Source organism: Coregonus lavaretus (assembly GCF_964263955.1).
Source record: "Coregonus lavaretus genome assembly, chromosome: 36".
NCBI lineage: Eukaryota > Metazoa > Chordata > Actinopteri > Salmoniformes > Salmonidae > Coregonus > Coregonus lavaretus.
Window position 1 is genome coordinate 14806508 of NC_140023.1, and position 24554 is coordinate 14831061.

Genomic DNA, 24554 nt, shown 5'->3' on the forward strand with positions numbered 1-24554 from the left:
GAACCAATGTTATGCCTTGACGGCGTGCGAATGCCCTGTCCATAAGGTTCCCAGCTGCGCCTGAATCAACTAGCGCCTTACACTGTGGAACTACCATGAGATCGGGAAAGTGGATAGGTAGGGTACAGTGCGCAGCAGAGGGCTCTGAACAAGTGTGGGTGTTCGATACCTGGGGTGATGCGTGAGTTCCCTGCCTGCCGCCTCCCGGCCCAAAAGAACGTTGACTACGACATGTAGTGTATTGTCCCTTCGTGCCACCAGAGTGGCACTGTCGCTGTCCTCCTCCGCTCTCTCAGCCGGCGGCTCCACCCAGCTCCATTGGCTTGGGATCCGAGTTGTCCGGGGTGGAAACGGGCAGACCCCTACCAGGACGTCCTCTGGCTGTCAGCAGGTTGTCCAAACGAATGGCCATGTCCACCAGTTTGTTGAATGATAACATGGTGTCTCGGCAGGCTAGCTCCCGTCGGACGTCCTCCCGCAGATGGCACCGGAAATGGTCGATCAGGGCCCGCTCGTTCCACCCGGACCCCGCTGCCAGCGTCTGAAACTCCAACGCGAAGTCCTGCGCGGTCCTCGTCTCCTGCCTCAGATGGACCAGTCGCCCACCCGCCAACGAGGTGAACGAACTCCCTGTAGTCCTCCAATGCGGCTCCTCCTTTGTTCCACACCGCGTTGGTTTACACCAGGGCTTTCCCACAGAGGCAGGAAACGAGGATGGACACCTTCTCCTGCTCCGATGGTTCCAGCCTGATGCTGGCGAAGTAAAGCTCCAATTGGAGGAGGAATCCCTGGCACTGCGCCGTCGTCCCATCAAATGCCCGTGGTCGGGATATCTGGATCCCTCCGGGTGCTGGGGTGTAGGTGGCTGGATCAGGTTGGCCAGCTGGTCTCGACAGATCGGGTTCTCTCCTCTCCAGGCGTTGGATGACCTGAAGAACCCGATCCATCACTTCCCCTAAGCTGGCCAGCATCGTGGAATGCTCCTGGACCCGTGCCACGACTCCAGGCATGCGCTCTTCTCCCGCTGACTCCATATTTGGGTGGGTGATTCTGTGATGAGGTGGTGTTGAAGGAGTCAGGGGCAGGAGGGTAAATCACAGAATAACAGGCTTTAATCCGCAAAATACAGGTTTACGCAGAACTGCGTCAAACACACTCCAGGGCACAAAACAGGTGCACTGGAAAATACAAGGCACACAGGAAAATACTCCCTTCGAACAAAATACACGAGCTCCACCGAGCTTCACTAACCTCACAATAAACAATCACCCACAAGGACAAGGGGGCAGAGGGAACACTATTACACTGACTAATTAGGGGATTAGAACCAGGTGTGTGTGATAACGAGACAAGACAATTGTGATGATGATTGGGGCGGCAGTGGTTAGTACTCCGGTGACAACGAACGCTGAAGTCTGCCCGAACAAGGAGGAGAGGCAGCCTCGGCCGAAGTCGTGACAATCCCTTATGGAACAGCGGGGACTGTGAAGCAACACAAACATAGGCGCAGACACATGCATACACACACATGATAACATACACACTATACACACACGTACACATGGATTTTGTGTTGTAGATATGTGGTAGTGGAGTAGGGGCCTGAGGGCACACACTTAGTGTGTTGTGAAATCTGTTCTGAATGTATTGTAATGTTTTTAAAGATTGTATAACTGCCTTAATTTTGCCGGACCCCAGGAAGAGTAGCTGCTGCCTTGGCCAAATACATTCAGGACATTCATCTCCACCAACTTTGCTCGACATGCTACTTGATTTGAACTCTGCATCCACTTCCGCCATCTCTCCCAACGTTGCACCAACTGGCTCCTCAGATGGCTTTTCTGCTCTTTTAGGCTTCAGCAAGGCAGTCTTCTTCTTCTTCTTCTTCTTCTTCTTCTTCTTCTTCTTCTATGGTATTATGGCGGTCCGCAAACATTAGAGGTGCATGCCACCACCTACTGTATGAGTAGTAAACTGGGGAAAAAGGTCCATTGCAGGAAAGGGTGTGGGGAAAAAACGACATCACACAAACTACAAAAATAAAACCATAAAAAAACATTGTACTCCTTCCGTCACAGTCCAAATCACATTCCTTCACAGTCTCAGTGGCCTGGGAGGGAATATATTCAGTCAGTATTCCCTGCAATGCTTCTGCTATTAATTCCAGACCCAGAAATCTTCCGCACATTCAATTATGTCCAGTTTCTATCACGCAATAAACGCCACAAAATCCACCATCTTTACAATCAGTGTATCAGTTTCTGTCGCCTCTAACAGATGATTTTAACCTCTGCCTCGTATTCGCTGGAGTCAAGCTCTCATTTGGCCATACAGATAGGGGTATAGGCACCGAACCACCAAAGTTGACCCTTTTCACAACTCTATCCACTCAGCTTTCAGAGTAGTCAACAATTGCCCTTTGAACAAAACATTTTTTTTCAACATTAATTATGATTGTCTGCATTCATAGCCTAATTGGTTTTGACAACCTTTTACGCTCTAAACATGTTATGCAATAGAGAATGTCCATGTTGTTCCTTTGCTTACTCAGGCTATTGTTTCATGCATATCATCGATGGACCATGTGTTCACTAGCCACCCAAAATAATTCAACAATTATTGCACCATTCAATTAATAATCTAATAGTCGGTTGAGAAGTGTGTGAAGTGGTAAACATGGTTGACAGTACTTTATGATGTCAGAGTGGTGATAATGACCATGACCTCTATTTGATAAATTGGCCAGTTTTGATGTGTGTCAAGCAACTCAGTATTAAATATAGGTGTTTTGATGTCCGTTTTTCCCCCCTCTCAATGTAGCCTATCAGTGGTTTTGCTCCTTATAGCATCTGCCATGGTAATAAAAAGCTGCCTAATGCAAAACAGAAAGCTAATCCAAGGCCTAAGAAGTTGCCAGCAGTCTGAATATACACACAGGAATGAGAGAATAGTTTCAAAAGGAGCGTCTCTAACGTTCACAGAGCAAGCCTAGTAGCAGTTTAGGAAGACCCAGCCTGGATTCCCTTTCTGTAGTCTGTCTTTGTTTCTGACACACTTCAGGCACATAGCAAGTAACTTCAGATGCTCAATGGGCCTGCTCCCCTGCCAGAGTGCCAGTTTAGTTTAGGAAAGTTTACTTCTGTCAACAACAACGATTACTCTTGTGCAGGTAGTATTGCAACAGTGTGCAACAAATGTGAATGTGTAGCAGTTAAGCACCTACAATACCAATCTTGGTCACATTCCAATTCATTATAGTTTGTTCTATAAACACTGCAAACACACCACTGACATACTGTAAAACAAGAAAGTATTCATGCAGCACTATTTTCTGACTGTTATCTTGAAACACTCTCAGAGTAAAGTACAGGAGAGGGTTTCAAGTTGCAAATCAATCTCCCAGCATAATCCTACTGAAATAATAACATAATTTTCCATGTGCTGAAACCTCTGCCATCTGCCTATACCCAAGGTGTCTTCAAGGAAAAGTAGGCTATAGGACAATGTCATTGTCACGCCCTGACTCAGGGGACTCTTATATGTTGAGTCAGGGTGTGAATGTTCTATGTTGTATTTTCTATGTTGGTGATCTAGGTTGTAGTTCTATGTTTGGCCGGGTGTGTTGCCCAATCAGAGGCAGCTGTCTCTCGTTGTCTCTGATTGGGGAGCATACTTAGGCAGCCTATTGGTATTCATGGGTTGTGGGATCTTGTTCCGTGTTGGAGGCTTGTATTGTGTTAGCCTTAGGACTTCACGTTTCGTTTTGTTGTTTTGTCGTGTGTTTATCGGTAAATAAACATGTATGCATATCACGCTGCGCCTTGGTCTGACCCGTCCTTAAACGAACGTGACAGAAGATTCCACCAAACAAGGACCAAGCAGCGTGCCCAGAAGGAGCAAACGCCTGGGACTCAACGGGAGGTAACCTTAGTAGATGTCCTCCTCGGTTGGGGGAAAATTACAGAGGAGGAGGCCGTCCGTTATCGGGAGGCGATGAAGGAGAGTGTAGCCGATAAAGGATCCTGGGTGAACGAGGAAGCCCGGGTAGGAGAGGAGAAACGGCGCCAACAGTGCCGACAACGGAGACCCGAGAGGCAACCCCAAGAACGGGGTGGACGACGAGGCAGCAGGAGGCCGTGAAAGGGCGGATCTGCAGGTTAAGAGAGGAGGCCACCATGTTACGGGGGCTGTTAGCTCAGAGGGAGCAGGAGTTATCCGGTCAGAGGGAGGCGCTACAGGAGGCTCAAAGGGAGAAGGAAATAGTGGAGGCACGGAGAGAGGAGCTGATTAGGCAGCAGAAGGAGCGGGGGTTAATAAAGGAACCCAGTCCTGCTCCTCGCACCAAGCCAGTGGTGCGTGTCGCCAGTCCGGTCCGGCCCGTTCCTGCTCCTCGCACCAAGCCAGTGTTGCGTGTTCCCAGTCCGGCCCGGCCTGTTCCTGCTCCTCGCACCAAGCCAGTGGTGCGTGTTCCCAGTCCGGCCCGGCCCGTTCCTGTTCCCCGCACCAAGCCAGTGGTGCATGTTCCCAGTCCGGCCCGACCCGTTCCTGCTCCTCGCAACAAGCCAGTGGTGCGTGTTCCCAGTCCGGCCCGGCCTGTTCCTGCTCTTCGCACCAAGCCAGTGGTGCGTGTCGCCAGTCCGGCCCGGCCTGTTCCTCGCACCAAGCCAGTGGTGCGTGTTCCTAGTCCGGTCCGGCCCGTGCCTGCTCCTCGCACCAGACCATGGGTGCGTGTGTTGAGTCCGGCACGGCCCGTGTCCGCTCCACCGGTGCCCGGTCCAGCTCCGGTCAGCGGTTCCAGTCCAGACCCAGACGTCAGCTCCTCTCCAGGTTCGGGGTCTCCCACACCAGGGTCCAGACAGGGCTTGGAGTATCGTGGGAGGAAGGAGAGGGGAAGCAGCGCGCCGAGGTCCAGACCAGACCAGGGGTGCAACAGGGAGGCGGAGAGTATGTGGTCGTCACGCCCGGAGCCGGATCCGCCTCCGAGGCGGAATGCCCACCCGGCCCCTACCCTGTTATGTAAAGGTTGTGCGGTCGGAGTCCGCACCTTTGGGGGGGGGGGGGGGGGTACTGTCACGCCCTGACTCAGGGGACTCTTATATGTTGAGTCAGGGTGTGAATGTTCTATGTTGTATTTTCTATGTTTGTGATCTGGCCGGGTGTGTTTCCCAATCAGAGGCAGCTGTCTCTCGTTGTCTCTGATTGGGGAGCATACTTAGGCAGCCTATTGGCATTCATGGGTTGTGGGATCTTGTTCCGTGTTGGAGGCTTGTATTGTGTTAGCCTTAGGACTTCACGTTTCGTTTTGTCGTGTGTTTATCGGTAAATAAACATGTATGCATATCACGCTGCGCCTTGGTCTGACCCGTCCTTAAACGAACGTGACAGTCATGATGAATAAGACATGGAAAATTGTCATTAGAGCTCTAATACTGAGCAGGTTGAGTGATATTCCTTGGAGTCCCCTGCCACATAATAGTTATGAAACACAAGTGTGATGCAGATATTTAATGACACCTCTCAAAAACACATTATACAGTATATTCACATTAACATTCAAGGTATTATATACAGAGTACTTACAGGATATGCATGAAGATATGCAATTACAGTAGACCTATAGCATTCTGGAGCAAAGGTGGCAGGATCGAGTCTGAAGATTATTTGCTGCTTTTACTTTGGCATACTGTCTAATATTTATTTTTAATTATGGCACATTAGAAAAGGGAATTTTCCACTCCACTCACCAATAATAACTTTCTAGCAGTCCATTTGAAATAAAATATTGCGTATACACTGAATATACAATAATGGAGTAGGGGTTCCTAATGTTTGGTATACTCACTGTATATTTAATCATTTTAAACTAACAAAATTTAACTTGGCATCCAAATTTATGTAACTCATTTTCATCACTTACAGATTAGCATTTCAGAATTCTAAAGGAAGTATAGAAAGCAACTTTATTTTGTGTCAAAATACTGTGTGCAAAAACAAATGACAGGTTTATAAAATTATATCACAAAATAACTAGTTGTACTGTTCAGTGATAATCAAAAACATGCAGTCATGTGACTGAAAGCCCCATATAACAAAATAACGTTTGAATGTTCAGTGTAACTTGTAGAATAACATTTTATCAACTGTACAGGGGGTATTAAGGAGTAGTTCAGAGTGGAATGTGACCAGGTGAAACCAGGTAAAACATGGAACAAATGTTACGATAAGCACTGTGTAGGCTTTGTAAGTCTGTAAGATGTGTTAATGTGTGTCAATAAATTATAAGAATGATGAGAAGATTGCATTGAACATTTGGCAATTGCACTGCAACTTGAGACAAAAACACAAAGATATGGTCTAAGGCCTGAATTGAGATGCTGTATGAAAAATTTATTGACAGTGCACACATGCACACACACACACACACTCACACACACACTCTCTCTCACACACACGCACACACACACACACACGCACGCACGCACGCACGCACGCACGCACGCACGCACGCACGCACGCACACACACACACACACACACACACACACACACACACACACACACACACACACACACACACACACACACACACACACACACACACACACACACACACACACACACACACACACACACACACACACACACACACACACACACCCCTCTGGCTTCACATAACACTGATAGTAGGGATGCACAAGTGCAGCTTCTAAGAGAAAGTGGTAGACAGATAGATACTGTGGGTAGGCAGGCAAACAGGTGGGACATCATTTAAGCCATTGTGAGCCATGTCATCATTGCAACATGTACAGAGCCTCATAAAGGCCCACTCATGCCTCTCCTATGGTCTAAACCAGCGATCTGTACGCTGACCAATTTGACCAATTGTTTCAATCAAGAGTGGAGCACATTAGTATAGGTATAAGTTATGATGCATGAACAACTGGAATGTTCATGAAACCATATTCCTTTAAAAGCCACATGTCTGTATGTACTGTACATATACAATCTTGTACCTTAAAGATACTCCACCTAACGCTCCTGAATAGACTTACTCCCATTGGCACCATTAATTGGCCATTCACAGGTGTTGCAGTGTGATAGTATGGCATGCATTCTAGTACAATGTCATTCACCTATGCAGTCTGGCTTTCTGGTGCATTAAATGCTCTCGTCAAAGTGGTAATTCCACACAATTAAGAATACACAATGCCATTTACAGGCTTCTCCGAGTATAGGGGGAAAAAAAGGGACTTAAAAGCACTCTGCTGGATGTGGGTGAGACCAGGAGCAGATACCAGGGTGTGGTAACCCTCTCTAACCGGTCACTGCTCCTTTAATCCCCCACCCCCCCCTCGACCCCAAAGTCATATGATAACACTGGCTATCCACTGGCATGGTGGCAGCATCAGATCTTCGGAGGGTTGTTGGTGACATGGTCAATCCAGCGCAGGAACCTGCTGACCCGCGTGTACACCCCGGGGAAAGAGGGGTCACCACAGCCATGACCCCAGGAGATGACGCCCGTCAGCACCCAGCGCCCCCCCTCCCCCTGACATACTAGGGGACCACCACTGTCACCCTGGCAACTGTCCACGCGCCGACGGTCTGACAGGCTGCCCGCACACAGCATGCGGCTGGTGTAGCGCTCTCCGTATCGCTTCTTACACTTCGAGGAGGGCAGCAGGGGAACCCAGGCCTGCAGCAGAGTACGGGAGTACTCCGAGTCTGAGAAAGCAAGAGAGAGAATGAGAAAGTGAGGGATGACAGAGAGAAAATATATGGAAATGTTCTGTCATATAAATATTGAGCAAAGAACAGATCAAATGGCTGATTCCAATGTAAACACACAAGGAACTCTCCGTAACAGAGAGGCTCATGGTCAGTACCTGTGATGCCCCACCCTGTGATGACACAGGCGGCCGGCCTCTTGCCCCACTTGTTGCCAGGCGCAGGGAGGCAGGCTGAGTTGGTATGAGGGTTGAAGGCCACACAGTTGCCCTCGGTGCCCTTCAGCCTGAGTAGGGCGATATCATACTCCCAGCCCTGGTTGTGGTACTTCCTGTGGATGACAATGTGCTCCGGGGACAGGCTGCGCTCAAAGTCATCCCTCTCCTCCGTGTGGTAGTCACCCAGTCGCAGCACGTAGCGAGATGGGTCCCTGCCAAACCTAGGAGAGAGGGAGAGAACAGAGCGAGGAAAAAGAGAAGAGGTGAGAGAGGGAATTAAGGTTTGAGGAAGTTGAAGCCAAGCTGAAAAGAAGACTTGATTATCTCCTGCCAAGAAAAACACATTTGAGCTGAAAAGATACAATACAAGTATCACTTATAAGTGACATGACATCAATCTCTTATTAAGAAGATTTGATAAAATTATTGAAATAGATAAAGTATTTGATCAAATGTACATATAGATCATACGTGGTCCTCTGTAGCTCAGCTGGTAGAGCACGGCGCTTGTAACGCCAAGGTAGTGGGTTCGATCCCCGGGACCACCCATACACAAAAATGTATGCATGCATGACTGTAAGTCGCTTTGGATAAAAGCGTCTGCTAAATGGCATATATATATAACTGTATGCTACACTCTTAATTTTTTATAATGTAGTCACTGCAATTCCTTCATTGGGCACTAGATGTCTCTGTGGCCCACCTCTTGAAGCAGTGTGCAGCAGTCAGGACCCAGCAGGAGCTGATGAGCGTGGCTCCACACAGTGGATGGTTCCCTTTGGACCGGGACTTGAGCCACAGAGACACCTGCCAAGGCCAGTCCCCCCTACCACACCAAGGGGAGGAGAGAGAACATTATTAGAAATAGATCATGGTTGATTTGAGGATGTTATGATTTGACTTGTGTATGTGTTTGCATATATATATGCAGTCATACAGTAATATAACCTCTCAGAATCTGTTTGTGTGTGTGTGTGTGTGTGTGTGTGTGTGTGTGTGTGTGTGTATATATGTGTGTGCGTGCGTGTGTAAATACAGTGTCAGTGGTGTAAAGTACTTAAGTAAAAACACTTTAAAGTACTACTTAAGTAGGTTTTTTGGGTATCTGTTCGTTACTTTACTATTTATATTTTTTACTACTTTTACTTCAATACATTAATAAAGAAAAGAATGTAGTTTTTACTCCATACATTTTCCCTGACACCCAAAAGTACTGGTTACATTTTGAATGCTTAGCAGGATAGGAACAAGGTCCAATTCACACACTTATCAAGAGAACATCCCTGATCATCCCTACTGTCTCTGTGTGGCCCTGGTTAAAAACATGAAAATGGTGCAGTCTGGTTTGGTTAATATAAGGAATTTGAAATGATTTATACTTTTACTTTTGATACTTAAGTATATTTTAGCAATTACATTTACTTTTGATACTTAAGTATATTTAAAACCAAATACTTTTTTACTTTAACTCAAGTAGTATTTTACTGGGTGACTTTCACTTTTACTTGAGTTATTAAGGTTTCTTCACTTTTACTCAAGTATGACCATTGGGTACTTATTCCACCAGTGTACCTGATTGACTTGTCCCCACCAATAATCCTCCTCCTGCGTCGTTGTGTGTTTGGCCTCATGCCACAGGTCAGCGTTATTATGGCGCCGTCCCCCACCGGCTCGGGGACGTAGTCACAGATCACCCCTGCGTCCTCACTGTGCCGGCAGTCATGGGCGTCTTCTCCCTCAGCCGGACACTCCCCCAGGGACGCCTCAGACCCTGTGCACCTAACATTGTCCAGGTGGATGAGGCCCTGTCCCTCTCCAAAATAGGCCATGGAGCGAGCCTTGGACACCCCACTGAAGAAGAGACACAGGGAATGTGAATCTGAATATGGGAAACCACAGGGTTCTAACCAGTAACCACATACTTGGCTGTGAGATATGAAGTATACCGCAAATGAGGGAAAGGATATATGATACAGTGACAAACATGAGAGAATCCATATTTACACAAATCCCAGCTGCCTGCAGACCACTGCAGCATTGATGTCATTCCAGCCATCATCACACACGGTCCCCCATTGGCCATTCAGAAACACCTCCACACGTCCCTCCTTCCGGCTCTCTCCAGCAACCAGTCGCACCAGAGGGCCTGGGGCCAGAACAGAGAACCATCAATAAACCACAATATATTACCATAATAACAATATTGAATTTGACTTTGTTTGCCATATTCACCAGATAAGATAGACATCTAACCGAGATATGTAGATAGCAATTCTGATTTGAGGTCTTATGAGGTCTCAGTGGGTACAGTGAGTACAGTGAGGCCTACCTGTGATGCGTGGCAGCCCTGGCACCTCATTGGTCTCTCCCCCCCTCTCACAGCGTACCCCTATGTCCTCGCTGTGGGAGCAGTCGTGGCGTCCCCACTCGGCGTGCCTGCAGGCCAGCAGGGTGCCCTCTGAGCCCTTACACTGCACCTCATCCAGCAGGATTAGCCCTGTGCCCTCCCCGTACAGCCCGTCTGACGCTACCTCTGCACGCCCTCTGCTGGACCAAACACGCCCTTACTGCAGTATCACTACAATATTACTACAGTTAAACCTAATTCACTTGACCAGTACATTGTATTTGTACATATAAGGACTCCTGTAGACCCACCTGAAGCCCAGCTGTCTACAGACCACCTGTGCGTGGTGCTCAGTCCAGTTGTCGTCACACACCGTACCCCAGTCCCCAGAGTGGTACACCTCCAGACGACCTTCCCAGGGACTGTCAGACCCCACCAGCCGAACTACACCATCTGCAACACGGTGTGTGTATGAGACAGTGTATGTGTTTTGCATACAAATATGTGTATATTCACAAAGCGTTCCTGCCCTGTCTTGACTCCTGACCTGTATATGGGTTACAGGACACGCCAGCATCCTCCATGTGGTCACAGTTGTGTTGTTGCCAGTTGTTGTGGGGACACTCCTCCAGGGAAAGCTCATTTCCTGTACACTGTACCCTGTCCAGGAAGATGGGCCCAGAGCCCTGGCCAAAGTGGGCCCACGTCCACGCTTTCGGTACCCCCCTGAGTTGACACACACACAGGCATACACAATGACCATATACGGAGAACATGTCAACAATGTATGTCAACCATTCAAGGGTCATCCTGAAGTACACATATAAAATGCATTCCCACCAAGTAAACAGGCCTTACACATACTGTACAGAGCACACACACATGCACTTACACAGCAGAGAAACACATGTACACGACACAAAAACTTTACTCCCTAGTTTGAACACTCACACACACCAAATATAGTTATGGAGAGATATATGATTCATGATCTGAAATGAGTCCTGGGACCGATCCACTTTCTTTGTTTATCCACTCATTGTACTGGTTCTTTGTTTATCCACTCATTGTACTGTAAGACAATCATTGTGTGTGTGTGTGTGTGTGTGTGTGTGTGTGTGTGTGTGTGTGTGTGTGTGTGTGTGTGTGTGTGTGTGTGTGTGTGTGTGTGTGTGTGTGTGTGTGTGTGTGTGTGTGTGCGTGTGTATACATTTGTGTCTGAGCAGAGAGAATTCCCCAGCCTTGCCTTGCAGGCCCTTATTCGTCAGAAGCTAGGTGACCTGATAAGAGTGGCGATGACGTCTGAATAATCTGGATCAGCTGGCTCCTCTCCTCCAGCAGAGCAACAACCCAGAACACTGTAGGCCATCAAAAATGCATGCCTTCCGTTCATCTATATTGATATAGTTCACTCAGTGGGAATGTACAGTGAGGGAAAAAAGTATTTGATCCCCTGCTGATTTTGTACGTTTGCCCACTGACAAAGAAATTATCAGTCTATAATTGTAATGGTAGGTTTATTTGAACAGTGAGAGACAGAATAACAACAATAAAATCCAGAAAAACGCATGTCAAAAATGTTATAAATTGATTTGCATTTTAATGAGGGAAATAAGTATTTCACCCCCTCTCAATCAGAAAGATTTCTGGCTCCCAGGTGTCTTTTATACAGGTAACGAGCTGAGATTAGGAGCATACTCTTAAAGGGAGTGCTCCTAATCTCAGCTTGTTACCTGTATAAAAGACACCTGTCCACAGAAGCAATCAATCAATCAGATTCCAAACTCTCCACCATGGCCAAGACCAAAGAGCTCTCCAAGGATGTCAGGGACAAGATTGTAGACCTACACAAGGCTGGAATGGGCTACAAGACCATCGCCAAGCAGCTTGGTGAGAAGGTGACAACAGTTGGTGCGATTATTCGCAAATGGAAGAAACACAAAATAACTGTCAATCTCCCTCGGCCTGGGGCTCCATGCAAGATCTCACCTCGTGGAGTTGCAATGATCATGAGAACGGTGAGGAATCAGCCCAGAACTACATGGGAGGATCTTGTCAATGATCTCAAGGCAGCTGGGACCATAGTCACCAAGAAAACAATTGGTAACACACTACGCCGTGAAGGACTGAAATCCTGCAGCGCCCGCAAGGTCCCCCTGCTCAAGAAAGCACATATACAGGCCCGTCTGAAGTTTGCCAATGAACATCTGAATGATTCAGAGGAGAACTGGGTGAAAGTGTTGTGGTCAGATGAGACCAAAATCGAGCCCAAGAACACCATCCCCACCTTCAAACATGGAGGTGGAAACATTATGCTTTGGGGGTGTTTTTCTGCTAAGGGGACAGGACAACTTCACCGCATCAAAGGGACGATGGACGGGGCCATGTACCCTCAAATCTTGGGTGAGAACCTCCTTCCCTCAGCCAGGGCATTGAAAATGGGTCATGGATGGGTATTCCAGCATGACAATGACCCAAAACACACAGCCAAGGCAACAAAGGAGAGGCTCAACAAGAAGCACATTAAGGTCCTGGAGTGGCCTAGCCAGTCTCCAGACCTTAATCCCATAGAAAATATGTGGAGGGAGCTGAAGGTTCGAGTCCCAAACGTCAGCCTCGAAACCTTAATGACTTGGAGAAGATCTGCAAAGAGGAGTGGGACAAAATCCCTCCTGAGATGTGTGCAAACCTGGTGGCCAACTACAGGAAACGTCTGACCTCTGTGATTGCCAACAAGGGTTTTGCCAACAAGTACTAAGTCATGTTTTGCAGAGGGGTCAAATACTTATTTCCCTCATTAAAATGTAAATCAATTTATAACATTTTTGACATGCGTTTTTCTGGATTTTGTTGTTGTTATTCTGTCTCTCACTGTTCAAATAAACCTACCATTAAAATTATAGACTGATCATTTCTTTGTCAGTGGGCAAACGTACAGAATCAGCAGGGGATCAAATACTTTTTTCCCTCACTGTAGCGGTGTAAATAAGGCTATCCTAGCAGGAGTGCATCCAGCTTTGTGGAGAGCAGAGAGCTTTGGTTGGTGGGAAACTTCAAGCCTGGGAACCATTGCTGTTTGCTACCACTGATAGGGTTTCACCTCTAGTTTTTACCTACATATGTCCTAGATGACATTTAGTGGAGGGAATCACATTCATAACCCATATGCTGCATGTCAAGCACCATCCTCCAAGCAACTAGCCATCGGAACCCCAGTGCTGCTCACCCAAGGCCCAACTGCCGACAGACAACCTCAGCATCGATGTCATCCCACTGGTCATCACAGATGGTGCCCCACCTCCCATCATGGTACACCTCCACACGACCTTCAAAGTCCTCCAGGCCACCTACCAACCTCAAGGGGGCGCCATTGCCTGAAAAAGACAGCAGAAATCAAATCAAATCCAAGTTTACTGGTTGCGTTACTCGTGTACACAGATTTGCAGGTGTTATAGCAGGTGCAGCGAAATGCTTGGGTTACTAGCTTCAACAGTGCAGTAGAACGTCTTGCAAATACAATACAAATACACAAAGAATCAAAAAATCAAAACAAGAAATCAAGAAATGACAGAATGAGTCCAATTATCAATCCAGAGTAGATATATTAGAGTGAGCATGGGACAGAATCCAGAATATGAATACATGGTGTGTATAGACAATATATAATTTAGAAAGAAAATGGTATGTACAGTAGTAGGTATATTAGGATGAGCTATGTCAAGAATACAGTATCTACATGCACAGTTAGTAGACAACAGTATATAAACAGAATATGAGGTGACCAGCGTTCAATTACTCTATATACATGGTGAAGGTGCAGGGCAGTGTACCGGGCAGGTAACTGGCTATTGTTGGCTTTTCATCAGTCTGATGGCCTGGAGATAGAAACTGTTTTTCAGTCTTTCGGTCCCGGCTTTGATGCACCTGTACTGCCTCTGTCTGCTAGATGGTAGCAGAGTGAACAGACTGTGACTCAGATGGCTGAGGTCCTTGATGATGATCTTCTTGGCCTTCCTTTGACACAGAGTGCTGTAAATATCCTGGAGGGCAGGCAGTGTGCCCCAGGTGGTGCGTTGGGGCATCTATAGAAGTTTGTGAGGGTCTTAGGGGCCATACCGAATTCCTGTAGCTGCCTGAGGATGTAGAGGAGCTGTTTTGCCTTCTTCACCACATTTACATCACATTCAGTCATCTAACAGACTCCCATCCAGAGCGACCCACAGAAGCAACCAGGGTCAACGCCCTGCCCAAGGGCACGTCGATAGATCTCCCACAAGGTCAAAACAGGGACCCGAACCAGCGACCTTTCAGCCACCGGCCCCAGTTCCCAACCGCCAGGCCACCAGCCCTCCAAGATCCCCCCCACAGTTCCCGGAGAGCTGCGACCCCTACCCCCAAGCCACCGTCCCACAATGCACCAACAATCAAAAAATGAACAAAAGAGAAAAAAGAGAACAACTAAGGAAAACAACATTGCAAAAACAAAAGACATCAACGACAACAAAAAATCATAACAACAAGGCCAACTGAATATGTTTGAGTCCATGTATGGCACTATTTACATGTGTGTATGTGTGTGTGTGTGTTCGTGTGTGTGTGTGTTCGTGTGTTTGAATGCGAGTGTGTGTATATGCATGTGTACACGCATACCAACACCTGCGTGGCATCATCCTCAGGCAAACAAGCAACTTGAAGCTTTTGACCCTCTCCACTGAGGTCCTGTCGATGTAGATGGGGGGTATTTTCCCTCTTCTGTCTCCTGTAGTCCACGATCAGCTCATTTGTTTGTTTCTTTACATTGAGGGAGAGGTTATTTTCCTGGCACCACTCCGCCAGGGCTCTAACCTCCTCCCTGTAGGCTGTCTCGTCGTGGTTGGTAATTAGGCCTACCACTCTCGTGTCGTCAGCAAACTTAATGATTGAGTTGGAGTCGTGCCTAGCCACGCAGTCATGGGTGAACAGGGAGTACAGGAGGGGGCTGTGTTTACGGAGTATGTCCGTAAACACCCCAGCCAGCTGGTCTGCGCATGCACTGAGGACGCGGCTTGATATGCCATCCGGGCCGGCAGCCTTGCGAGGATCAACACGCTTGAAAGTCCTACTCACGTCGACTACAGAGATCAGGAGCTCGCAGTCCTCGTGAGCATCGGGGGCCCATGACGGCGGCTCTGTTTTGTTTTCCTCGAAGCGGGCAAAGAACGTGTTAAGTTTGTCTGGGAGTGAGGTGTCGGTGTCAGTGACATGGCTGGTTTTCTCATTATAATCAGTGATTGGCTGAAGTCCCTGCCATATGCGTCTCGTATCTGAGCCATTGAATTGCGACTCCACTTTGTCGCTGGAATGTATTTTTCCCTCTTTGATTGACTTACAGTGCCTTTAGAAAGTATTCACACCCCTTGACATTTTCCACATTTTGTGGGATTAAAATGGATTTAATTGTCATTTTTTTGTCAACGATCTACACAAAATACTCTGTAATATCAAAGTGGAAGAGAAATTCTAACATTTGTAAAACATGTAGGAAAAATAAAACACGAATATATATTGACTACATACTGTAAGTATCCATCCCCCTGAGTCAATACATGTTAGAATCACCTTTGGCACCGATTACAGCTGTGAGTCTTTCTGGGTAAGTCTCTAAGAGCTTTGCACACCTGAATTGTACAATATTTTTACATAAGTATTTAAAAAAGTCTTCAAGCTCTGTCAAGTTAGTTGTTGATCCTTGCTAGACAGCCATTTTCAAGTCTTGCCATAGATTTCCAAGCCAATTTAAGTCAAAACTGTATCTAGGCCACTCAGAAACATTCAATGTCGACTTGGTAAGCAACTCCAGTGTATATTTGGCCTTGTGTTTTAGGTTATTGTCCTGCTGAAAGGTGAATTTGTCTCCCAGTATCTGTTGGAAAGCAAACTGAACCAGGTTTTCCTCTAGGATTTTGCCTGTGCTTACCTCTATTCCATTTATCCTTGCCGATGACAAGCATACCCATAACAGGCTGCAGCCACCACCATGCTTGAAAATATGGAGTGGTACTCAGTGATTTGTTGAGTTGGATTTGCCCCAAACATAACGCTTTGTATTCAGGACATAAAGTTAATTTATGTACCACATTTTGTACAGTTTTACTTTTAGTGCCTAAATGCAAACAGGATGCATGTTTTGGAATATTATTATTCTGTACAGGCTTCCTTCTTTTCACTCTGTCATTTAGGCTAGTATTGTGGAGTAACTACAATGTTGTTGATCCATCCTCAGTTTTCTCCTATCACAGCCATTAAACTCTGTAACTGTTTTAAAGTCACCATTGGCCTCATGGTAAAATCCCTGAGCGGTTTCCTTCATCTCCGGCAACTGAGTTAGGAAGGATGCCTGTATCTTTGTAGTGACTGGGTGTATTGATACACCATCCAAAGTGTTATTAATAACTTCACCATGTTCAAAGAGATATCCAATATTTGCTTTTTTTTGTTTTTACCCATCTACCAATAGGTGCCCTTCTTTGCGAGGCATTGGAAAACCTCCCTGGTCTTTGTGGTTGAATCTGTGTTTGAAATTCACTGCTCGACTGAGGGACCTTAAAGATAATTGTATGTGTGGGGTACAGAGATGAGGTAGTCATTCAAAAAGCATGTTAACACTATTACAGCACACAGAGTGAGTCCATGCAACTTATTATGTGACTTGTTAAGCACATTTTTACTCCTGAACGTATTTAGGCTTGCCATAACAAAGGGGCTGAATACTTATTGACTCAAGACATTTCAGCTTTTCTTTTTTATTATTTTGTAAACATTTCTAAAAACATATTTCCACTTTGACATTATGGGGTATTGTGTGCAGGCCAGTGACACAAAATCTCAATCCATTTTGAATTCAGGCTGTAACACAACAAAATGTGGAGAAAGTTAAGGGGTGTGAATACTTTCTGAAGGTACTGTATGGAGGTCATAGCTGGTCTGTTTGTACTCGTCCATGTTCTCAGTCACCTTACCGTAGTTAAATGTGGTGGCTCACGCAGTTACTAGGCAGGACATGTTGGCATCATGTTACAATAGAAACAACTGTTCTTCTCAGTTATCTACTTATGGATCTCTTGGTCTCTTTGATGAATGCAAATGTAAATATCCTCTTGCCCAGTGCCATGATAAATAAAGCAATCCAAACCACAGGACTGTTGGAGTGCAGTGACCCCTAACCCTAGAGTTTGGTTCAAAGCTCCGGCAAGTCATTAGAAACTACAGCAAGTATAAGTATGTGAGGGATGCAGGGAGGAAAGAGGGGTGGATCAGTTATGCAATCTGAGTATGTGAGCTGCCCTGGCAGAGAAGTTGAGAAGGTGGGGGTTGTTTGGGGTAGGGGGGTGTATGTTAGCCCTGTGGGACCCCTCCCACCTCCCTGGTAGGGCCTCAGGACTCTCAGATAACTTTCTCCTCCTAAAGTTCCAGACTGAATAATTCACTGCACCGCACTAAATACACTGAGTGTACAAAACATTAGGAACACCTGCTCTTTCCATGACCGACTGACCAGGTGAAAGCTAGAATCCCTTATTGATGTCACTTGTTAAATCCACTTCAATCAGTGTAGATGAAGGGGAGGAGACAAGTTAAAGAAGGATTTTTAAGCCTTGAGACAATTGAGACATGGATTATGTATGTGTGCCATTCAAAGGGTGAATGGGCAAGACAAAAGATTTAAGTGCCTTTGAACGGGGTATGGTAGTAGGTGCCAGGCGCACTGATTTGTGTCAAGAACTGCAACGCTGCTGGGTTTTTCACACTCAACAGTTTCCCGTGTGTATCAAGAATGGTCCACCACCCAAAGGACATCCAGCATACTTGACACAACTGTGGGAAGCACTGGAGTCAACATGGGCCAGCATCCATGTGGACGCTTTCGACACCTTGTAGAGTCCATGCCCTGACAAATTGAGGCTGTTCTGAGGGCAAACATCTACCATTCCAGTGTTAATACGAAATTGTAACTATTTTGCACTATGGCCTATTTATTGCCTTACCTCCATAACTTACTACATTCGCACACACTGTATATATATTTTCTGTTTGTATTTTTTACTTTATGTTTTGTTTACCCCATATGTAACTATGTGTTGTTGTTTTTATTGCACTGCTTTGCTTTATCTTGGCCAGGTCGCAGTTGTAAATGAGAACTTGTTCTCAACTGGCTTACCTGGTTAAATAAAGGTGAAAAAAAAAAAAAAAAGGGGGTGCAACTCAATATTAGGAAGGTGTTCTTAATGTTTTTACACTCAATGTATATACGCTCTACTCCTCTGGGCACTCCCTTCTATACCCTCATTCTAACACACACACACCACTGTTGTTGTTCCTTCTGCCCCTTTGGGACTCTCTGACACAAGTGCTGTATGAGCCGCGAGAGCGTCCTGGCAGGCTCGGAGAGCTGTAAAAGCTATGTGAATGACGAGGCAGGCCTCTTGGCTGTGCTGCTCAGAAGAGACTGCTCTTCTTCTAGCTTTGCAGTTTGTGTTTTGGAGATGAGTATTGGGCCAGAGAATCTTAGCCATGAATCTCACCCTCTGGCCCACGCAGCTCTGACTGAGGTGGGAGAAGAACACTGGAGCTCTAAGAGAGAGGGAACAGTCTCTCTCTGTCCATGTCTCACTCAACTAAAGGGGAAGTGGCTCTTCGCTGCTTTAGATACCTCTACATGTGTAATATGGCTAGCAGTACTGTATGCACTAAATGTATATGTGTAGCACTTGTGAGAAATCTGTGCTGTATACCCAGGGCTGTTTTGAAATCTCCAACACCCTCACCTTCAGGTGCAGCACACACCACCCCTGCTTCGTTGCCATGGTTACAGTCGCTGGTGACAAACTTCCGACTCCTGCAGTCCAGCAGAGAGTTTTCGTTGCCACGGCAGCCAAGGCGTTCATAGTGGAAGAGTCCAGAGCCGGGCCCGAAGTAGGAGTGCTGGAGGGCCGTGCCGATCTCACTGCAGAAAGAAAGACAGGATGGACGGAGAGAGAAAGATAGATGGACAATCAGGAGTGGAATGGATGATTTGACATACACACCCACACACACAAGAAGCAGCTTTAAAAGTATCTCAGTAGCTCTCACCCCAGTCCAAGCTGTTTGCAGATCACACTGGCATCGTGGTCGGTCCAGTGTGTGTCACATACCGCCCCCCACTGGCCATTGAGGTATACTTCCAGACGCCCGCTCTGAGGGGAGGACCCACCTACCAACCTGGCAGCTCCTGGAGAGGAGGGAGAGAGAAGAGAGGGCATTAAGGTATGGTACAGCACCAGAGATTGTGAAATCATTTGAAATGACAGGTGGAACATCTCTCTCTCACACCCATCAGAAACAGACAGACAGACAGAGTGCTCCCTCGTAAATCATAAATCCAACAGGTGTGATTATCTCAGGATAATTGCATAGATTATCGTTGGTTTGTGGGTCTTACAACACTTACATATTTCAACCTGACAGGCACGCATCAGAAAAACACACATGGGCACGCATGCATTCACGCACATACACGCTAACTGTTAAAGGTTAACCGTTTGAAAGAGAAAGCTTGGGAGAGCTAGACAGAGACAGACAGATAATGACAGTAAACACAGATGTAGTTAAACAGATTTCAACACGGGGGTATTGCCTCTGGCACTACATACAAGCAAGGATCTGACAGCCCAGTACAAAGAGAGATGGTTGTCTAAAAAAACAGGCAGGGTTACCCTCCCAGAAGGGGGCGGGAGTCACAGAGAGAAAAATATCAGCTAACTGATGGATAGGTGGAAAACACAGTGGGAGGAGCTTACTGACAGACAGGAAGACAGACAGGATATATTGGCAAGAAACAGACATAGACAGGCACATAGGTTTCCTAGACAGATAGAAACATACACTACCAGTCAAAAGTTTGGACACACCTACTCATTTAAGGGTTTTTCTTTATTTTTACTATTTTTTACAATGTAGAATAATAGTGGGACATCAAAACTATGAAATAACACATATGGAATCATGTAGTAACCAAAAAAGTGTTAAACAAATCAAAATATATTTTATATTTGAGATTCTTCAAATAGCCACCATTTGCCTTGATGACAGCTTTGCACACTCTTGGCATTCTCTCAACCAGCTTCATGAGGTAGTCACCTGGAATGCATTTCAATTAACAGGTGTGCCTTCTTAAAAGTTAATTTGTGGAATTTCTTTCCTTCTTAATGCGTTTGAGCCAATCAGATGTGTTGTGACAAGGTAGGAGGGTATACAGAAGATAGTCCTATTTGGTAAAAGACCAAGTCCATATTATGGCAAGAACAGCTCAAATAAGCAAAGAGAAATGACAGTCCATCATTACTTTAAGACATGAAGGTCAGTCAATCCGGACAATTTCAAGAACTTTGACAGTTTCTTCAAGTGCAGTCACAAAAACCATGAAGCACTATGATGAAACTGGCTCTCATGAGGACCGCCACAGGAATGGAAGATCCAGAGTTACCTCTGCTGCAGAGGATAAGTTCATTAGAGTTAACAGCCTCAGAAATTGCAGCCCAAATAAATGCTTCACAGAGTTCTAGTCACAGACACATCTCAACATCAACTGTTCAGAGGGGACTGTGTGAATCAGGCCTTCATGGTCGAATTGCTGCAAAGAAACCGCTACTAAAGGACACTAATAAGAACAAGAGACCTGCTTGGGCCAAGAAACAAGAGCAATGGACATTAGACCGGTGGAAATTTGTCCTTTGGTCTAGAGTCCAAATTGGAGATTTTTGGTTCCAACTGCCGCTTCTTTGTGAGACACAGAATAGGTGATTCTTCAGATAGCATTGAGGAGTACACCACATCAGTCACTGGCTTCATCAATAAGTGCATCGATGATGTCATCCCCACAGTGACCGTACGTACATACCCCAACCAGAAGCCATGGATTACAGGAAACATCCGCACTGAGCTAAAGGGTAGAGCTGCTGCTTTCAAGGAGTGGGACTCTAACCCGGACGCTTATAAGAAATCCCGCTATGCCCTCCAACGAACCATCAAACAGGCAAAGAGTCAATACAGGACTAAGATTGAATCGTACTACACCGGCTCTGATGCTCGTCGGATGTGGCAGGGCTTGAAAACTATTACAGACTACAAAGGGAAGCACAGCCGCGAGCTGCCCAGTGACACAATACTTCCAGACGAGCTAAACCACTTCTATGCTCGCTTCGAGGCAAAAAAACACTGAAGCATGCATGAGAGCACCAGCTGTTCCGGATGACTATGTGATCACGCTCCCCGTAGCTGATGTGAGTAAGACTTTTAAGCAGGTCAACATTCACAAGGCCGCAGGGCCAGACGGATTACCAGGACGTGTACTCCGAGCATGTGCTGACCAACTGGCAAGTATCTTCACTGACATTTTCAACATGTCCCTGACTGAGTCTGTAATACCAACATGTTTCAAGCAGACCACCATAGTCCCCGTGCCCAAGAACTCTAAGATAACCTGCCTAAATGACTACCGACCCATAGCGCAGACGTCTGTAGCCATGAAGTGCTTTGAAAGGCTGGTCATGGCTCACATCAACACCATTATCCCAGAAACCCTAGACCCACTCCAATTTGCATACCGCCCCAACAGATCCACAGATGACGCAATCTCTATTGCACTACACATTGCCCTTTCCCACCTGGACAAGAGGAACACCTACGTGAGAATGCTATTCATTGACTACAGCTCAGCATTCAACACCATAGTGCCCTCAAAGCTCATCACTAAGCTAAGGATCCTGGGACTAAACACCTCCCTCTGCAACTGGATCCTGGACTTCCTGACTGGCCACCCCCAGGTGGTAAGGGTAGGTAACAACACATCTGCCCCACTGTTCCTCAACACGGGGGCCCCTCAGGGGTGCGTGCTCTGTCCCCTCCTGTACTCCCTGTTCACCCATGACTGCATGGCCAGGCACGACTCCAACACCATCATTAAGTTTGCCGACGACACAACAGTGGTAGGCCTGATCACCGACAACGATGAGACAGCCTATAGGGAGGAGGTCAGAGACCTGACCGTGTGGTGCCAGGATAACAACCTCTCCCTCAACGTGACCAAGACAAAGGAGATGATTGTGGACTACAGGAAAAAAAAGAGGACTGAGCACACCCCCATTCTCATCGACGGGGCTGTAGTGGAACAGGTTGAGAGCTTCAAGAGCCTTGGTGTCCACATCACCAATGAACTATCATGGTCCAAACACACCAAGACAGTCGTGAAGAGGGCACGACAAAGCCTATTCCCCCTCAGGAGACTGAAAAGATTTGGCATGGGTCCTCATATCCTCAAAAAACTCTACAGCTGCACCATCGAGAGCATACTGACTGGTTGCATCACCGCCTGGTATGGCAACTGCTTGGCCTCCGACCGCAAGGCACTACAGAGGGTAGTGCGTACGGCCCAGTACATCACTGGGGCCAAGCTTCCTGCCATCCAGGACCTCTATACCAGGCGGTGTCAGAGGAAGGCCCTCAAAATTGTCAAAGACTCCAGCCATCCTAGTCATAGACTGTTCTCTCTGCTACCACACGGCAAGCGGTACCGGAGTGCCAAGTCTAGGTCCAAAAGACTTCTCAACAGCTTCTACCCCCAAGCCATAAGACTCCTGAACAGCTAATCATGGCTACCCGGACTATTTGCACTGCCCCCCCCCCCCCCCCAACCCATCTTTTTACGCTGCTGCTACTCTGTTAATTATTTATGCATAGTCACTTTAACTCTACCCACATGTACATATTACTTCAACTACCTCAACTAGCCGGTGCCCCCGCACATTGACTCTGCACAAGTACCCCTCTGTATATATAGCCTCCCTACTGTTATTTTATTTTACTTCTGCTCTTTTTTTCTCAACACGTTTTTGTTGTTTTATTCTACTTTTTTATTTAAAATAAATGCACTGTTGGTTAAGGGCTGTAAGTAAGCATTTCACTGTAATGTCTGCACCTGTTGTATTCTGCGCATGTGGCCAATAACATTTGATTTGATTTGATTTGATTTGAATAGATGATGTCCGCATGTGTAATTCCCACCATGAAGCATGGGAGAGGAGGTGTGATGGTGTGGGGGTGCTTTCCTGGTGACACTGTCTGATTTATTTAGAATTCAAGGCACACTTAACCAGCATGTCTACCACAGCACTCTGCAGCGATACGCCATCCCATCTGGTTTGGGCTTAGTGGGACTATCATTTGTTTTTCAATAGGACAATGACCCAACACACCTCCAGGCTGTGTAAGGGCTACAGTGCCTTGCCAAAGTATGCATCCCCCTTGGCGTTTTTCCTATTTTGTTGCATTACAACCTGTAATTTAAATAGATTTTTATTTGGATTTCATGTAATGGACATACACAAAATAGTCCAAATTGGTGAAGTGAAAGGAAAAAAATAACTTGTTTCAAAAAAATTATATTAAATAAATAACGGAAAAGTGGTGCGTGCATATGTATTCACCCCCTTTGCTATGAAGCCCCTAAATAAGATCTGGTGCAATCAATTACCTTCAGAAGTCACATAATTAGTTAAATAAAGTCCACCTGTGTGCAATCTAAGTGTCACATGATCTGTCACATGATCTCAGTATATATACACCTGTTCTGAGAGTCTGCAACATCACTAAGCAAGGGGCACCACCAAGCAAGTGGCACCATGAAGACCAAGGAGCTCTCCAAACAGGTCAGGGACAAAGTTGTAGAGAAGTACAGATCAGGGTTGGGTTATAAAAAAATATCAGAAACTTTGAACATCCCACAGAGCACCATTAAATCCATTATTTAAAAAATGGAAAGAATATGGCACCACAACAAACCTGCCAAGAGAGGGCCGCTCACCAAAACTCACGGACCAGGCAAGGAGGGCATTAATCAGAGAGGCAACAAAGAGACCAAAGATAACCCAGAAGGAGCTGCAAAACTCCAGAGCGGAGATTGGAGTATCTGTCCATAGGACCACTTTAAGCCGTGCACTCCACAGAGCTGGGCTTTACGGAAGAGTGGCCAGAAAAAAGCCATTGCTTAAAGAAAAAAATAAGCAAACACGTTTGGTGTTCACCAAAAGGCATGTGGGAGACTCCCCAAACATATGGAAGAAGGTACTCTGGTCAGATGAGACTAAAATGTTGCTTTTTGGCCATCAAAGAAAACGCTATGTCTGGCGCAAACCCAACACCTCTCATCACCCCGAGAACACCATCCCCCCCACAGTGAAGAATGGT

At 46.4% G+C, this 24554-nt stretch overlaps 1 protein-coding gene across 1 annotated transcript in view; it reads right to left on the reverse strand.

Moving 5' to 3' along the window:
• Window positions 1–5490: 5490 nt before the first annotated feature.
• Window positions 5491–24554, reverse strand: part of LOC311110647 (neurotrypsin-like) — a gene marked incomplete at its 5' end in the record, with an annotated part of 34637 nt that continues 15573 nt past the window's right edge. The window contains 11 exons of the mRNA XM_084153188.1: window positions 5491–7724; window positions 7886–8166; window positions 8649–8771; window positions 9518–9796; window positions 9950–10091; window positions 10275–10489; window positions 10604–10745; window positions 10840–11018; window positions 13519–13666; window positions 19097–19275; window positions 19404–19542. Of these exons, the coding sequence (XP_084009314.1) occupies window positions 7405–7724; window positions 7886–8166; window positions 8649–8771; window positions 9518–9796; window positions 9950–10091; window positions 10275–10489; window positions 10604–10745; window positions 10840–11018; window positions 13519–13666; window positions 19097–19275; window positions 19404–19542 (2147 nt within the window). The 3' untranslated portion in view covers window positions 5491–7404. The remainder of the gene's footprint in view (window positions 7725–7885; window positions 8167–8648; window positions 8772–9517; window positions 9797–9949; window positions 10092–10274; window positions 10490–10603; window positions 10746–10839; window positions 11019–13518; window positions 13667–19096; window positions 19276–19403; window positions 19543–24554) is intronic.